Source organism: Microcebus murinus, chromosome 9 (assembly GCF_040939455.1).
Source record: "Microcebus murinus isolate Inina chromosome 9, M.murinus_Inina_mat1.0, whole genome shotgun sequence".
NCBI lineage: Eukaryota > Metazoa > Chordata > Mammalia > Primates > Cheirogaleidae > Microcebus > Microcebus murinus.
In genome coordinates, this window is record NC_134112.1 from 83,624,020 (window position 1) to 83,641,674 (window position 17,655).

General features: G+C 54.6%; 1 protein-coding gene across 1 annotated transcript in view; it reads right to left on the reverse strand.

Moving 5' to 3' along the window:
* PLXNA4 (plexin A4) overlaps positions 1–17,655 on the reverse strand; it is a 424,461-nt gene that overhangs the window by 7,970 nt on the left and 398,836 nt on the right. The window contains exons 26-31 of the mRNA XM_012739739.3: positions 16,695–16,798; positions 16,108–16,207; positions 14,836–15,026; positions 13,830–13,999; positions 9,692–9,904; positions 1,926–2,076 (exon numbers count right to left, since the gene is read on the reverse strand). Of these exons, the coding sequence (XP_012595193.1) occupies positions 1,926–2,076; positions 9,692–9,904; positions 13,830–13,999; positions 14,836–15,026; positions 16,108–16,207; positions 16,695–16,798 (929 nt within the window). The remainder of the gene's footprint in view (positions 1–1,925; positions 2,077–9,691; positions 9,905–13,829; positions 14,000–14,835; positions 15,027–16,107; positions 16,208–16,694; positions 16,799–17,655) is intronic.

A 17,655-nucleotide genomic window follows, 5' to 3' on the forward strand; every position in this document is an offset into this window, starting at 1 on the left:
TTGGGCTTGGGGTACAGCGTGTGGCACCCACATGGCAGTTAGCACAGGATGCCACACACACATCAGCATGTCTGAGTGACTGCGTGTATTTTATCACCTGCAAAAGACAGTGTCTTTGTTGAAGATGTCTGTGCCAAAATGCTACAGTTACCTGCAGGTTTAGCAGCAGAGAGTTCCATATCCGATGTAAAGGTGAGGTGCTCAGTGACTAGTGGGAATGTGACTTCATGGGTATTAAGACATCCCAACCCTCCTTCCAAAAAAAGAAAACTTTCTCCCTCAGCTCCCTGAGGCCTGAAATTCCACATTTCAGAAAGTCATTTGGCTTAACTTTGCCTGTTAAAAAACAAACATCCCTAGAAAAGTAAGGCCGTAAGCTTTAATGGTCATAAACACCTAACGGATGATGATGACCAAAAGCCTTTTCTGAGGTCAGACGCTTGGTGGAGGACAATGACAGCCAGCAGCTGTGGCCCAAGATGGAAAATGTGCTGGAATTTGACTCAAACTCAGGCCATGTGGGATTGAATAAAGACTCTGCCCATTTCTAGCTGAGTGATCTGGGGCAAAATATGCAACCTCTCTGCACCCTGTTTTCTCATCTGCAAAATGGAGGAGCTACTGGTGCACCTCCAGCGGATAGGACAGAGTCCCATAACAGCCGTGGGCACCTTTAGCACCACACCTGTGCCAGAGAGCCACTGGCCAAGCAGGGGTGGTTGGAACCTACTAGTGTTGGGGTCTGGGAGGGCAGGGGTAAGGGGGCAGAGGGCAAGGAGGTAAAGAGAAGGCTGAAGGCTCGAGGGAGGCTCCCACGGCTTTGGCCTTCATGACCTAGTTAATGTATTTTCAGCTGGGGACACCAAGATAGAGTTGGCCAACTTCCGAGCTGGCTGAGAGCCATCATTAACGGGCACCACCATTTCACAAAGACAGGACGTCTTAACACCAAGAGTAGACAAGTGTACTACTTGTGTAGTCCCTTGTGGACTAAGGGACAGTCCTTTCCAAGATGAGGCAGCTGCAGTCTGCACCATGCTCACTACCTTGCCTTGCCACGGGCAGGTGGAAACCTTGCCCTGGACCAGTCCTGGTTGCAGACTCAAGTCAGGGGGCCCTCCCACAAGGGCTTCCCTTTGACGTGACGGTCACAGAGTCGGCCTGCTGGGGCTGCTACTTTCCCCGGGGTCCCCAGGCTCCTCCTGGTGGCGAGGCCTTGAGGAAGCAGAGAGCCCGGGGCACTGGCCTCAGCTCCTCTTACTACTTCCATGTGGAGAAGGGGGCTTTGCTGCTGCTCAGATGTAGGGAATCTGGATTCTGAAGCTGCTGGCCTAAGCTGCACAGACAAAAAAAAAAAATCTCCTATGGCCAAGAACACTCCCATTCCTTTGTACTGGCCAGAAAGAAGGCCGTGTGTACGGTGGCCATTACCGCGGGTGGGGTTTCCCAACTAGGGAACACAAGGGCTAAAAACACACTCTACCCCTTTCCATTCTGTGCTAGCCGGTCTCATTGTTTCACTGCTGTTCTATTCTGTCTGTTTCATTCTATCCTGCACCACGCCATCCCCAAGAGCATGGGGGGTGGGGAGTGCTTGTTTAAAGAGAATTAGATCAGAGAGAGAAATGGAAGAAATAAAAAAGAAAGAATAGCAGGGGAGAAAATAAGCATAAGAAGAGAAAAAAAATGAAAGAGACAGATATTTCTCTATCTGAGAAGAACAGGGATAAATGCAGCATTTACAGACGGGAGAGTTTCTAGTCTCATGGTCTTTGCAGCACAGCCCCTGAGTCCCGGCAGTACAGAGTCTCCCCAGTGGGGTCGGGGGTATCTGGGCGGTTGTTCTCGTACATGAAGCCATGCAGGGCTGTCTCTGATCTCTGCCCCCTTCCTTCCCAACAGGCCCCGAGCAGGGCGGTGCTCACCTCCTCGCTGTATTTGCCCACGTAGGAGAAGATCTCCGAGAGTGCACTCATGGTGTTGAACTCATTCATGTGCATCCGGGACTGCTCGGCCAGGTACGCGTTCATGTCCTGGTCGCTGATGGCCGGCATCTTCCCGATGTCTGAGTAATACCTGCCAAGGGACGGAGGAGCTGGAGTCATGCACACGGAGTAGAGAGGAGAGATGGAAACTCCCAGCACCGGGTCTGGGGCCACAGGCCCAACTTGAACTCCTGGTAGTGGCTGCCTGTGCCTTGGCCACCTGGGGACCACGTTGAACTCCGTCCCATCTGGGCTCCTGGGTCTGGCCCAGGAGGAGCCCTCTGTGGCTCGGGATGCAGAAGGCACGGAGGGCAAGGGTTTGGGAATTGGCCAAGACATTGTCGGAGGGTGGACAGGACAGGGATCAGGAGTGAGAGGGGCCCTGCCTCACACATCTGCCTTGCTCCCAGCTACCACGCAGTGGTGCAGACGCCTTCTAACTCCCTTCCTGTGCACAGACACGGGGAGTCTCCTCCAGCAGCGCCTGAAGGCTCTTCCAAGCAGTCGTTCTTCCCTGATGTCCTCCCCTCTCTGGGGTTTAAATGGGACCGGGCGGAGCTGGGGCCGCTAGGGGAGAGAGACTGGCAGAAGGCAATCCGTCACTGTCACTTGCAGCTGTGCACTGCTGTCAACTGGTTAATTAGATGCCAGCATTTACATTTTTAATTTCTGCAATTTGACATTTTATGCACAAAGCCCCAACTCCCCCGCCAGAGGGGAGGTGTGCAGTTTCCTAATGAGGAAACGAAAGGCCTCAGTGCCCCAAAGACAGCCACTTCTCACCCTCTCCCTTGCACTTGCGGGTTTGCAGGCCACATGAAAGAGAACAGGTCACCGCAAAGAGAGAGGCCTCCTCAAACCTTACGGCAGCCCATTCCCATGGCTGCCATGCTGGGGAAGGCTCGCCAGGGGGCCCGGAATCAGGAAGGGTGGGTGGGGGGATGGTCTCCAGGGCAGGGACTAGGTCAAGGCCAGTGAGACGCCTGGGCACCCAGCTTCAGGAGAGGCACTGGCTCTCCGGCTATGCTGGTGACGGACCCTGGGAGTTCTCAGCACTCATGGCTTAACCGGAGGCTCTGGGACAGCCTTCTCCGCACCTGCCCTGTGTCTGCCCGGCCACACCCCTCATTGCTCTGACCAGGGCGCCATCAGTCCCAGGCTATTTCCCTGACCTCTGCCTGTCCCCACTGGCACCCAGGGCTTGGGTGAGAGGCTGGAGGCGGTGGTACCCCCGTGCTGCCTGGGCATCCGCTCAAGGGCCTGCAATAAAATGACAGCTCAATTTGCCACCAGAGCTTTGCTGGGCTGGCGAGGGGCCGGCTGGGCCATGGCCATGCTGGGATTGCAGGCCTGTCCCGTCTGGAAACCAGGGAAGCAGAGGGAAGGGATGAAAGCTGGAGTCTCCGGCCAGGGAAGGAGCTGGTCTGAGGAGACTCCCACAGCCCTTGGGAACCCAGCCGCACGCTGGACACCGTGTCAACTGCTCTATTGAACTGGTAGCAGTTTGGCCAGGCAGGAGTTCTCGCCCCATGACACACTACAGTGGCAAGCCACAAGGATAGAGCTAATGACATGGCCTTTCTCAGAGCAGCCGGGGGCTCAAACGAGGCTGCCCTGGTCCTCTGACCCATGTGGACTCGCATCCCCCACAGTGTCTCCCTCTCCTCTGCCCCTTCCTCATCTTCCGAGCCCTTGGGGCCTCCGCTCCTTGTCCAGTTTCATTTTGGTGTCTCTGCTCTCTTCAAGGCCTGTGATTCACCCCAAAGACATCTCAGGTACTTAATACACAGGGTTCTGAGCAATTTAGTGGCATTCCAGATATAAAAGTTCCAGTGAGAGACTCGATTCATTGCCACTATTTCTGGAATGCCATAAACTCCAACGTTCCATTTTATGGTGGGAGACCAGAGACTTCCACAGTGGCTCTCAACCTCGCCACTTCCAAGAAGATCTGTGCCATCATCCCCCCAGGATCCCACGTCTGCCAAGCAAGGTATGTTTGTCAAACAAACGGTTCTCCTCACAGATCGTGTTAGAGAAAAACATGAACAAATGACTTCGCTCACTTTTGGTCTCAGGGCCAGCAGCTGGCCATGCAGTTAAGACCATGAATGTTTGCTCTGATAGCACGGCTGGGTCTGAAGCTTCCTTTGTCACCTGTAGACATTCAGAGCCTCTGACCAGCATGAAAAACCCAGGTTCCCATTGAGAGGACATAGCTGTCATCAGAAGGTTGCACATGTCGCCTGCATGTGCAACCCTCACAGCAGATGGGTGGTTCTGCTGGGCTTTTTGCCATCAGGGCCAAGGCTCCTGCTGCTGTTTTGAGGGTCCCCAAGGTATATGGGAAACCAGGCTAGGGACCACAGTGAAGGTCCCTGGAAATAACAGATGCCCTTACTCTGTCCCTTCGCAGTGGCTTGCCTCATGGCAGGGTGCACAAGCCCTATCCTTTTTTCCAAAGAGAATACTTAGAAAGCAGGTGTGTGTGTGTGTGTGTGTGTGTGTGTGTGTGTGTGTGTGTGTGTGTGTGTGTGAAGGAGAGACCGAGACAGAGGCTGGCTGGAGGAGTTGAGAGTGGACTGGGAAGGGCAGGGGTTCGGATCTCATCGAGAGGCAGCGGTGACCTGCCTCTCCTGGACACGCCGCTCCCTCTCACGGTGAGGTCAGGTCTGCAGGGAGCAGCTCCTTCTCTTTCCTGTTGCCTTTGCGCTGGTGAGGCTGGGGAGGACCAGTGCCAGTGTGGCCAGACATTAGCCCACAGGTGGGCCAACCACGTGACGTTGTCTTCAGCAAGTTCTAAGTCAGCTGAGCTGAGTGGCCACGGACAGCCCAATGCTGACACTCCAGCCTGCTTCTGACCCCAGGTCTGCCTGGTTCTAGGCGGTCCCACCCTCTCTGCAGGACTTTGCTGACACTGCCTTGACCTCTGTGGCTCCCCTCCAGGGCTCTGCCCAGCCCACCCCCTAGTCAGCACCCTTGAGCCTGATGACGACCCCGCATGGCAGTCCCTCTGCCGTGTGCACAACTGCTTCCTTCTCCCTCTTCCTCTTCTGGATTCTGTCCTGGGCTCCTCCACTGAGAGACTTCATTGATTGCGAAGGATGCAATTCAGCCCTGTTAATGAACTTCAGACAAGTGTTCTCATCAGCTGGCTGGGCAGTGAGGAAAGGAAAGGTCAGCCTGGGCCTTGGACTTGAACTTGCTCCCGTGGGATTTCTGCCTGCAGGTGAGTTCAGAAAGGACTGGTGCCCTGAAAGTCCCCCAGGAGTCCCCTCAAACTGGCCAGGGCTGAGGCGGGGCTGGGTCTCCCCCATCCTGGCCATGCCCAGGTCTCCTTGGGGAGTTTGCTCACACCAGGTGGGCTGCCGGGACCCCTGCACCCCAACATCAGCCCCTGGGAGCTGCCATGGAGGGCAGGGCCCAGAGAGCTGGATCGTCCACTGCGGGCCGGTCTGCGGTGCCTCACGTGTGCGGACTCCTGTGAGAGGGGAATGCGGGGAGAAAGCCTGGGCCCGGGGTGGGGTGGGGAGACTCTCATCTCTGCCTTGGGTAGAGCCAGCCCTCTAGTGACTGAGAACATGGTCTCCAACACCCTAACCTCTTTGCAAAGAACAAAGTGTTGGCATCCCTACAAATGCCTCGAAATGCAAGATATTCTGAGCTGATGCTCTGATGTCCCCAACACTCGCCTTTGCAAGGCCCTGCACAGAAGTCCCTGTGAATCACCGGCCGACCCCGCCAGGCCCAGCAGAATGAGATCTTTCCCTCGAGCCTCCACCACGACAGCGCGTGGTGCCTGACGAGTGCCTGCCAGTGGGGAAAGGATCGAGTCCCACGCGTCCCACATGCCCAGTACACCCGTGATGGACACCGTGATGTTTGACCCACAGATTAATCAATACGTTAATGAAACGTCTATACCTCACCTCCAGTATTGCTCCCAGGGGCAGCTGTCACAGTTTTATATATTTGACTGGATAGTTTCCTTAGGAAGCATATTTAAATATTTAAAATTCTTAATCTTTCTCATGCCATGGCACATGGCACACATCGTAGATGGCACTGAAACATGTGGCACGCCCCCAGCCCAAGCCCCGGCGGCCACTGCAAGTCCGCTCTGCTCATTTCCTCCCTGAGAAAGCCTACTGGCGGCAAGGGAGCGAGGCCAGTGTTGCTACAAGGATGACCTTGAAGCTCTTCCGAGTTAAAATCAGACAAACTCACTACGGAGTATGCAAATTTATTGCTACTGACCATGACACGCCAATTCATGGTGACAACACAACTGAGTTCTGCTCTGTGAGATGAGTGTGGCAGTTAACTGTTAATGGGAAACCAAGAGACTCTCCTCTCCTTCTCTAGACTTGGCCACAAGCAAAAGCTCAAACTCGTGGATGGAGGCAGTGAAGACTGGGAGTCCACAGTAGAGCCACAGACCACTAGCATTACAAGGTATCTGGAGGCAGGAATGGGCTGGGAGGGGGAGTGGGAGGGTGGCGGGAGGGAGGACAAGTGGGAGGAAAGGTGGAAAGACAGACAGGTAGGAGAAGAGAGGATAGGATGGGTGGGAGACTAGATGGGAGGATGGGTGGGAGGGCAGCGGGAGGGAGGACGAGTCAGGGGACAGATGGGAGAATAGAAGGGAGGATGGGAAAATAGATGGGAAGATGGGTGAGAGGATGGGTCGGAAGACAGGTGAAAGGATGGGTCGGAGGACAGTGGGAGCACAGGTGGAAGAATAGATGAGAGGATGGAGAATAGATGGGAGGATGTGTGAGGGAATGGGTAGGAAACTAGATAGGAGGACAGGAGGGAAACTAGATGGCAGGATGGGTGGGAGGACAAGTGGGAGAATAAATGGGAGGACAGGAGAATAGATGGGAAGATGGATGGGAGGAAAAGTGGGAGGATGGGTGGAAGGACAGGTGGGAGGATGGGTGAGAGGATGGGTGGGAGGATGGGTGGAAGGACAGGTGAGAGGATGGGTGAGAGGATGGGTGGAAGGACAGGTGGGAGGATGGGTGAGAGGATGGGTGGGAGGATGGGTGGAAGGATAGGAGGGAGGATGGGTGGGAGAATAGATGGGACAATGGTGGGAGGATGGGTGGGAAGATAGTGGAAGGATGTGTAGATAAAGAATTCTAGGAGATACCAGGTAGCAAGGGTGCTGATAGAATCATCTATGCTTCTCAACAGAGTTAGTGAGTCTTCCCGAATTCACTTGCGTTCCTTTTGCACCCACTCTGAAGGGAGGGCCAGCAGGGTAAACCCTGTTTTGTAGCTGTGATGTGCAGAAGGCCTTCCCCAAATGCGTGCAGGGCACCCTGCACAGCCGAGAGTCCAGGGCAGCTGTCTGCGTGCTCACAGCATCAAGGCAGCGCGTTCAGAAGTGGCAAGCCCTGGCCACAGGAGGAGGACACTCCACCATCATTCTTCTGAACTGGCGGCTGCCGGTGCCCTTGGAAGGGGAGGTGGGAGATCAGGCTCACTGCGGGTCTGGGCGAACTCTGCCCTGCCAGACTCACTGTCCCTCCAGGGAGCCAGGCGAGCTTGGAGCCCGCCTCCTTGGGGAGTGGGAGTGAACTTGACCATTTATCACCAAGGGAAGAAGCAGTGTGGGTTGACCTCCACACCTGCCCATGCTGTGTTCTCTATCCCTCTGTCTTTGCACCCTCATCCCGAAATGAGAGGAGAAAGGATTCGGGACCTTGAGCAAGTGAAAGATGACTTTCCTGAGAGTGCCAGTGGTTGCTAAGAAACTGGCGGGATAAGAAATGGAAACCATCAGACCGCTCCTAAAAATAACCAAACGGACAAGGCTTATTTGTGACCTGGGGCAGCTGCGTGGCACAGATGTCACTGAGCAGTGAGCGGAAGGGAGACCATTTGCCTGGCACGTGCATTCGTCTCACCTCCACCCAACCAGCCGTGTTCTGGGGACGTGTCCTTTGTGCAGATGCTTTAGAAACGTCCCCAGCCTTCGCCATCCCTGGCTCCTCCCCCTGCCTGGGGCTGTATCTCAGTGACACGGTGGCAGTGCAGGGATGACCCACAGCCCAGCTGCTGCCTCCTGCCCCCTCTCTTTGCCGAGGGGGTGGCTGTCCACACAGGAGAGCTTGATCCTGGCAGCTCCGTTGTCAGAAGAACGAGCCACTGTCTACATAGCAGGAGGTGAGAGCCTGTCTTGGGGACTCAGACTTAATCAGACACGTGGACAAAAGAGTTAGCTCTCTCCCTGACAGCCGACGAGGCACGTCCACCACATACGTCAGGAAAGGGGAGAAGAGGATATCCAAGAACAGAGGGGAGAGGGAAAACAAAATTAAACCCTTTTAGTGAAGCTATTCTACTCAGGCGCCCAGAACTCCACTATCTCATAGTTATTCCCTCTGCACGAGGGAAGGCAATTTTCAAGTGTAGACATGGAGACTGTCTCTCTGCCATGCACAAAATGATACAGTTCATTTTGTCTTCAGTCACCAAGAACAATTTCTGGTCTCTTTACTCTCAAAAAAGGTACCAAACTTAAGCCCCCAACTATGTTTCCCATATACTTAAGCTACTTGGAAAAAAGAAAGAAAAGGATTCTAAATCTAAAAGCAGGACTATCATGTAGAGTTGTGCATGTTGTTCACTGCATAAAGGTACTTGGACAAGAGGGTGAGCTGGGGCTGGCAGCTAGCCCATCATTTAGCAAACCACGCACCCTGGCGTGGGGTCATATCCTCCTGTAGGAAGGAGCACTTTCCTTAATTCACATAGAGGTACCATGTGAGCTGGCAGAGAGAGGCCCTATCTGAAAATATCACAAACAGTAGAAAAGATATCTGGGAATCAGCTACAAGGCTTGGGATCTTGTTTCATCTCGGCCACTTACATCATTTTGGGCTCACTACTGTATGTATATTTCTTCACTTTCACAGACATAAAAAGAGGTTATAATTCCTGTCCTTTTATGTTACAGGGCTACTGTTACGAATAAATAAGTAAAGTCTGAGCCAGTTTCTTAGCTCAGGTATTTGGCATGTGGAGCTGACATGGCCCACTAGTGTTCTTTACCTCGAGTTAGCACTGGGTGAGCACTGCTCTGGGACAAGCCCAGCTCCAGAGCTTACTGGAGGCCCTTTTGTCATGGGAGTTTCGAGTCCCTGTGACTTGAGCATGGGCAGGATGGCTGAGACAACGCTGCAAGACACAGGGCATTCAGAGCTCCTTGCATGAGAGTTCAGGGGCAGGGACAGTGAGAGGCTGTTCAGAGAGTGACAATGACATCCCACAGAATGCTGGGAACTGCCAGACAGACAGAGCACAGGGTTAGAGACCTCTAGCCTCTCTGCAACCAGATATTGTTTGGTCCCTTGAAGTCTTAAGATCACAGATTTCTTTAAAATGTATTTATTTTTGCGGGGTGGGGATTATAGCCAGGAACCATATGTCCTTCCTGGGCCTAGAAGGCATTTCAGCCACCGAGGTCTGAGGTCCGCCACGCAGGGAAACAGAGCATGCGGCAACCTCTGGCCACGTGTCCCAGTGCTCGTTCCAGCAGACAGCCCCACCGGGGTCGTGGGGCGGGAGGGAGTTGCAGCGGCAGGATCAGGCTTTGAGAATGGCCAGTCTGGAGGCGCCAGCCCACTTTTCAGGGGGAAGGGAACTTTCATCGGGGCAAGCTGACTAACTCATTCGCTCCCGGGCCCAGCACTCACCGCTCCACCCAGTTCTTGTAGCTGGGGATGTCCTTGGCGTAGAGCAGCTTGTTGGAGGGCGAGTCCTTGCCCAGCCGGTGCTCCGACGTGGAGCAGGAGTCCATGAAGGTCTGCGCCACCACCGACAGGCAGGCGTCTGTGATGCTGTTCTTGTGGATGTCGAACACGAACTGTGGGTTTTTGATCATGTTCACCCAAAACCGCAGCGGCAGGCTGTGTGGAGAGAAGCGGCAGGCGGTCAGGGGAACCAGCAGAGCTCGGGAGCCTCCTCTATGCGGGGGACGGGAGGGAAGATGGGTCTGCAGGGCCCCAGACTGCCTTCCAGAAAACTGAGGGTCAGCGAGGTGGAATAATTCACCCAGACATATGTGCACGGACAGGCACTGGAGAGGGTGTGACGCCGGCCCGCCCGAGGGCTGACAGTCTCCCCTCTGGCAGAGGCGGCGGCCACGATGTGTGCTGTAAAGCCGAGTTTCTGACTCTGTTCTGCTGCCTGCCCCCGTGCCTGACATAAGGAGCATCCAGTTGGCAAACTTTAAGGAATCACTTGACCCTAGGCCTCCTGTCTGACTCTTTGCCACCTACCCTGTGACTTGGTGGAAGCCACATGCTTCCTCTCTGCCCGGTCCTGTAGCTTATTCCTGGAGGGGGAAGGCCCTGGGGCTAAGTGTTTCCACGTAGCAAACTGATTTTTCATGTCCGAGCTGGTCCCCTTAAAATCCCACATGCGCCCATCTCACCTGCCCCATTGTGTTCCATCCTCCCCCGGCCCCTCCTCCCAGTGAGCACCTACTGCCCACCAGGAACGCTGACGGCAACTGGGGACACTGAGGTGAACAGGACATCCCCCTGCCCTCAGGAAGCCTGCATAGTGGTGGGTTTCCGGGGAAGACAGACGTGGAACCCAGACACGCTCGGAGAACCGCGGGTGCTAGTGCCGGAGAGCGGTGGGCTGCAACGGGGCCCCAGGGAGCCCTGGGTCCACCCCGAGGGCAGGGTCCGGAAAGCCCTCCCAGAGGGGCGCCTGGTGCTCAGAGTTCTCAAAAACGCAGGGGTGGTCTTAGCTGGGGGAGGCCTGGAGGCAGGGGTGCACCTGCGGCAAGAGGCCGTCGGCATGCGTGAGCTCAAAGGGGGAGACTGCACAGTGCGGTCTGGGGTCACGTCTGTCACTAAAAAGAGTCCAGGGCATCAGGAGAAGCCACCTCCTGCTCCCTTTGGCTGCACCTCTCCCTGCTGCTGTCCCACGCATGGCCTGTGCCAGGCAAGGGATCGCTTATTCCCTCCCCTCTGCCCCCACCTCTGCCTCCCTCCATTTCCCCTGGTGTTTTATTGTCGTTTGGGTGGCGTTCTCGCTGTTGGTAATAGTCATAATGTTCGTTGTGTGTTTGGCTTGCCTCTTACAACTTAAACTCTCTGAATTACATTATTTCAATAGCGAGAGTACAATATTTCCATACTTGTTGTATCTCTCAGCAGCCGGTACGAACAAACAGCAAATGCTATAAATACAATCAGACCCAGCATTCAAGATTGCCGATCAATCGACAAGTATTTATTAAGTTCCTACAAAGTGTGCGGCACACGGCTCAGGCAGGCAGCACTGAGATGCGACCATGTTTAGTGGCACTGACTTCATCATTGGAAATGCAGAACAGGAGGTAATGGGACGGTGGCCTGGGGCAGCTCAGAGAGGCACGACATAGGGTGAAAGCTGTGATCACACCAGCTGCCCAGCCTTCTCGAAGGGGAGACCGTGACAGCTGGGCTCAGAGCCCCGGTTGAAGGACCCACTTCCCAGTTAATGAAGTCTCCACCACATATTCCTGTTTTTCCAGAAGTCCCACCCAGAATAGGGACACTCTGGGATTCACATTCCCGCTGTTGTCTCTCCCCTCTACTCCCGTTGCTCAAGCCACTTGTGATGATGACAGGCACAGGAACAGAGAAGCCACCCCACCCACTGGAGGCTCCTGCCTAATGAAACATTAGCATATTATTAACATTAGTGGTGGCGCTAATCTCTGGCTGATTGCAGCCACTCAGGCTAAATGAGCAGGAGGTTTATTTAAAAGAGAAAAGGTAGGGAGCTTGGAAGAAGGGGGTGGGGAGAGGGTGGGGTATACCTTGAGCCAGGAATAAAAAAACAATCTCTTTTCAATCAAGGACAATTAACTCCAAGTCAATATGCAAATCTCAAGATTCCCAGACTGACTGTCTCTTGCCCAGGGTAGCAAGGATGCCGTCAGGGTCAGGGGACATGTCCTTTGATGGGGGACCGTGAGCACAGGATGGCTGTCTGCTTCCCGGGATTTCCCTCATGTGGACATGGATTCTTTGTGACAATACCTGAGTCCTTGCAAGAGCTGGCCTAACAGGAGGATTTGGCTTCCCCCCAGGACGTCATGGCATCCTTGGAGGTGGCCCTTACCCTGGCAGGAGGGATGGGCTGAAAACAAATGGCTTGAATACCGTTTTAGGTGACATTCCTGGCACGGGCTACTAAGAGCATGTAGAAATGATTGGAAAGACCCAGCTCTCCCCGGCCAGGACCAAGAGATCTGGCAGAGCATTTCGTACATCCCAGAGCTGCTGACACCCAACCAGGGTAGTACGTGGGCAGACACCCTCACGGAGAGAAGCAGGGTAGGCAGGCCGGGGACACACCCCTCGGAAGAGCTCCCAGGAGTCACGCTAAGAATACTGGGAGAGTTAAACGCCTCTTACCCAGAGGCAGGCGCTGGACTTCCTGCTGGGAAGGGACCAGACCCTGCTAGCCTTCCAGAGGAGGACATCTGCTTCACCTGTGTTACTGCGCTGAGTGGGGAATCTGGATTTTGAGTCTTATTTCAGAAAGGCTGCAAGAACCCCAGCATGAAAGATCTTCCCTCATCAAGAGTTAATGTGGGAGCAAACCCCATTCTTTAGTGCTGCAGTCCAAACCTCTGTTCCTGCCTGATGTTCCAATGTCCCCAGGTAAGGAGCCCGGGCATGCTACATTGAATAAAGTTTGACTGCTATAGCCCGACTTCTGCCTTCACCTGTGCTTTGCTGTGGGGCCCGGGGCTGGCTGGCAGGGTGCCTGGCGGAGCCCTAGTGCCTCGCCAGTCCTGGCAGTGGCAGGTGCTGGGCAGCAGGCCCATGCTGCCTTGGAAGAACGATCGGGGAAAGAACAACCTGGGACGGCACCATGTAAAAGCTGCACGGAGGCAATTCTGGAACCAAGGGCTACATCCAAGCTAGCTTTGCAGGGTAGAACTCTCAACCAGAGACCACCGTGGCCCTGCCGCTCCTCAATATTTCCCGAGTCCCAGCTTTGCAAGGCTCCGTCCCCAGCGCTGCATACTGACGTCTCACCTTGCAATCTCAACCTGAACTACAAATCACCCGCAGATGAAGGGGAGAATGAATGACATAGGTTAAAAGGAGAAAGGGGATTGGAGGGGGGACACCTAGAGTGTCAATTTAGTACTCGGAGAACCCTATTGTCTCAAAGGAAGACAAAGAAGGGCCGATCTATCCTCCAAACAGAGCTTGGAAAAGACGTGTGTTGGGAGAGAAGAGAGTAGTTCCTCGAATAGAAGAGAAACACCCCTTTACACCTAGATGCCACCTGCATGTGCTTCAGAGTTCTTCCTGTGACTCACTGTGAGGCCTCGCCCTTCTCTGATGCAGTGCCCACAACACATCTTCTATCACAGCCTTCGCTCTGCCCAGACTGCGACTTCCTCGCCTTTTACTGCCGTCTGTCAGCTCGCCGAGGGCGGAGGCCATGCGTGATTAGTCTACGATCCTGGTGTCTGGCATGATGTCAGGCACCCAGGAGGTACCTGGGTGGGAGACTGCCCTGGCTATGACAGTTGGCATATTATTTCTTGCTCAATTAGCTGGTTCAGTAAATTGTTAACGGACTAAGTGACTGATAGGAAGAAAAAACAAAAACGATGCAAGACAGATTTGACTAGAGGGGAGCGAGAGAGGGCAGGAGGGCCAGAGGGTGAGCCTCCTCAGACGCCCTGCTGCCCAGGTGGCCTCCCGCCAGCCCTCTTTCCCAAGGCCTGCGGTCCCACCACCCTGGCTTGGGCTGGGCCGGCTAAGTCACCTGCCCCTGCTGGTGCGCCCGGGTCCTCCCATCACTCACCAGTTGCTCTTCCAGGTGTGGCGCACGTGCGGGTCGTGGATGCCGTGCTTGTCCGCCTGCTCATCCAGGAAGTCGAACATGTACTTTATGGCCAGGGGCAGGGCGGAGCCGCGGTGCGCCGTGCTGAAGATGGTCTCAAAGAGGTCATCCACAAACTTCTGCAGCGTGCCCTGGGGAGGGGGGACATGGTCAGACATAGCTCGACCCACGAGGCTCTGAAGACGGGTCTTAAAACCTGCCTCACAGACCCGAGGCCGAGGAGGACAGTGTATAGCCTTCCCTGCGTGGGTGACAGTGGGTAAGTCCATGCATGACATCTTTCCCCCCCTTTCATCTGTCTCCCACAGCTCTACATTTCTCCTGTACATGGGAAATAGATCCAACACTCATGACTGGACCCGAGTAAGTCTTCCTCTGCCAACAACACGGTTTGGTTTAACACCCTCTGGCGGTGTTATTTTAGCACTTTTCCCAAATGCTAATGAACACTCACTTGGTCAGAGCAGACAAACACAATCTGCTGGATTTGTTTGGGCATCACTCACAGTGGCTAATGAACAGTTACTCATTTGGCTCTGCAGAGAGCATAGCTGAGCCCAGTCTCAGGAGTGAAAGAGTAGAACTGTGTCCCCAAACCAGGATTAGAAATGGTGCCTGAGTAGTCACGGATGGAGCCCCGACGCCCACCCCTGGAGATTGCATATGACACCCCAGAGAGGAAGGCGTGGTGGAAGAGCGTGAAAAGTTAGTGTCTCAGTATTTGAGACAGGGCATAGAGAGGGGATCCGACTGCATGCCAACACCGCTGCACCGGTAGGGCTTGCCTGCAGCACTGGGTTGAGAAGGATTCTGAGGTTCGGTGCTAGGACTGGTTAGCAGTGTCTGCCAGGGTAGATAACAAGTAGGCACCAGGGCAAACACTAGGTACTGGCCAGCCCTGGCATTTCTGTGGGCTGGAGAAGGCCACAGCCACAGGCTCCCTGCGCCCTGTTGTCAAGTCTGATACCTTAGTGGCCAGGAGCCGCGTCAGGTAGATTTCGGACACCATCTTGCTCCCCCGGTCGCCCTCTTTCTGGTCCCCGTGCTCGTGGTTCTTCACCAGATGCCACATCTTGACGCCGCTCTCCAGGTCGGGAGTGATCATGGGTGTTCGTGAGCGGAGGCTGTCAGGGCTGCCCGTGTACCGGATCATGTTTTCTGTCGGGGCAAGGACCCCCCCAACGTGTGTGAGGCCATGCCGCCTCGGCCCGCGGCCTCGAGAGGCACCCCCTGCTGCAGCCGAGCCCAACCCTGTCTGATCCTGGCCGCCCTTTGCTGGCGCGGCCACCTTGCTGACTGGGCTGCCTTTCCCGCCACCTCCAGGAAACTGCCTGCGGTTTACCCACCCGCTCCCATCTCCCCTCCCTCCCGCACTTCTCGATGTGTGCGCCCTTCATTATTCGGTTTGTAAAAGTATAAGCTTGGACTTGGTTTATGCTTTTCCTTGTACAAGTTCTCAAGCCATGTCTCCAGACGTGTTCTGCGTGGCCAGGTAAGTGCACACGAGAGAGCAGTAGCCTGACTCCCTCAGGAAATGTGAATAAGCGCCGGTACTGCTCACTTTTGTCCTCGGGCCTGGGCCGACCCTTCCCACTTATTTGCCGAAGCTCCTGCCAGGGCCTTTGAGGTGTATTCGCAATGATCCTGCGAAGTTGGTAGTTTTTTCAATCCCCGTTTTGCTGGTAAGAAAACCAAGGCTCATGGTGGTCAGATGTCTGGCCACAGAGCACATGGGTGGTGGCAGAACAGGGCTCCTTCCTGGCCTCTCCCCCTTGAGCAGCACCCTTCCCCTCCACCGCAGGGCTTCAGACTCGGGTCTGTGCCTTCCCTCCACCGCGTGATCACGGTGTGACTTTTACGAGTCATTTAGCCTCTGTGTATCTGAGTTATAATTTACTAATCTGCATAATCAGGGGAAATAATAATTATTTAATTCACTGGATTGTTATGAACATGATGTAAGATAATAACTATCACACAAGGGAAAGCATCTTATAGAATCTGAGACACTCGTGAAGGTGGGATTTTCTTCTTCTGCTTGTGCATGAAGGTCCTGCTCGTGCACCAGAGAGGCAGGCCAGAACCAGAAGCCTCTTGTCCTGCCTGGCCTTCTCCTCTGATGCTCAATCTGACCCACCCTCCTCCCCTCCCGGGCACTCCTGCCTTGGAGCTGTGCTGCCACCATGATGACAGCTGCTCGGGACATCCCGGCCCCCACGGACATCCAATGAGCTCTCACCATATTTGCTCGCTGAGGTCCTTGAGACTGTGGAGTTGTTCACTGTGTTATAGGCTGTCACCTGCTTGGACACTAAAGCCACCACAGAACCGTCTGGCACCTACAGGGAAAAGGCTTCTAAGAACCTGGACACAGCAATTCTGCCACCCCGGGAAATAAGGACAAGTCAGGATTAACTTGGTTCCAAGGGGCAATCGGTGCCTTGCTGGAGAACTAGGGGACTTCGGAGGCTATCCGCTTTCCTTTGAGCAAAACGAGACATAGATCTGAACGCCGAATGATATTCTGAGCTCCTCCTGCAGTCTCTGCCCTATAGCTTCCCTGAGAGACCACCCGGAAGAACCTCTAACGAGGGCTTTTCCCTGGGGACTCTGCCCACACCATGTGGGACACGTGCGCACACGCTATCTCCTAAGAGGTCAGGGCTCTCTGGTTCCTTAGCTGGGTGACGTCCATTTCCCCTGGGTCACTAAGGCAACATGAAGTGCTGGTGAAGCATGGATTTAGGGCTTGGCGTCTAGCCTTGGGGCAACCCTGTTACTCCAGGACTGAGACTTCCAGCTCCTCCCCTCCCACATTCAGCTCACCTGGTAGTGGGCCAGGGTGTTCAGCCGCTTCCAGTCATTCTCGATCTTGGTGGTGATGTCTTCATCCTGCAGGATCATCCTTGCCCCGCTTCCTTGTCGCCACTCTGCAGGGAGAGTGGTGGCATCTCAGAGAGGCCCTTAGGGACTCTCCTGGGGGTACCCTGGGGACACCTGCATGGGTGCCCACACAGCACCTTCTCAAGGGTGCACCCACAGACAGACAAGCGCTCGCGTGGGCTCCTGTGAAAGGGGGGTGCAGAAGCTCTCAATGTAGAGGGAGGGAACCTGAGTTCCCCTGCTGACACTGGTCCCCACAAACTATATGACCCAAATGGGTTAGAACCACCTGACCTCCCCTGCCCACCTGTTTTCTGTGAGTGGCCACATCGGTGAGAAGTAGATGTTCAGCAAATGTCGGCTGAATGAGTGAGGCGTGTAACAAATGCTTAGCAGCGAACAAAGCACTAAGCACGTACAAGGTGACATCGTCACTATGGCACAGCTCATCTGCTCGATTGCAAGGTCTTAGAGCTGGGGAAACCAAGGCTGCAGGTTCAGCCACTGCACACCCCTGTACCTGTTCCAGGGGTGACTCCTGCCCTCCCTAGCTGGCAGGTGAGTCACTCTTGTCAGGGTGATTAAGTGAAGGTGTATGGAAAAATCAGCAAAACCCAATCTCAGGCTTGGTAACACCCCCATCCCCACAAAGTTGTGGATGGTACAAACTTTGTCATCTATCCAACCACCTAATTAGCTGATGTAGAGATACACTTGCATCCCACGTTGTTCTCACGATCCAAACACCTGTGACAGGTGGGCTCACTGACAGATCACATGTGGGGAAACAGGAGACTATTTCTCATCAACCAAATCTCCACCACCATACTTGGTACGAACCCCATGTAGAGAGGAAGTGCACATTCCAGTCTTGGAATGCACACACGGAAACCCACGTGCACTT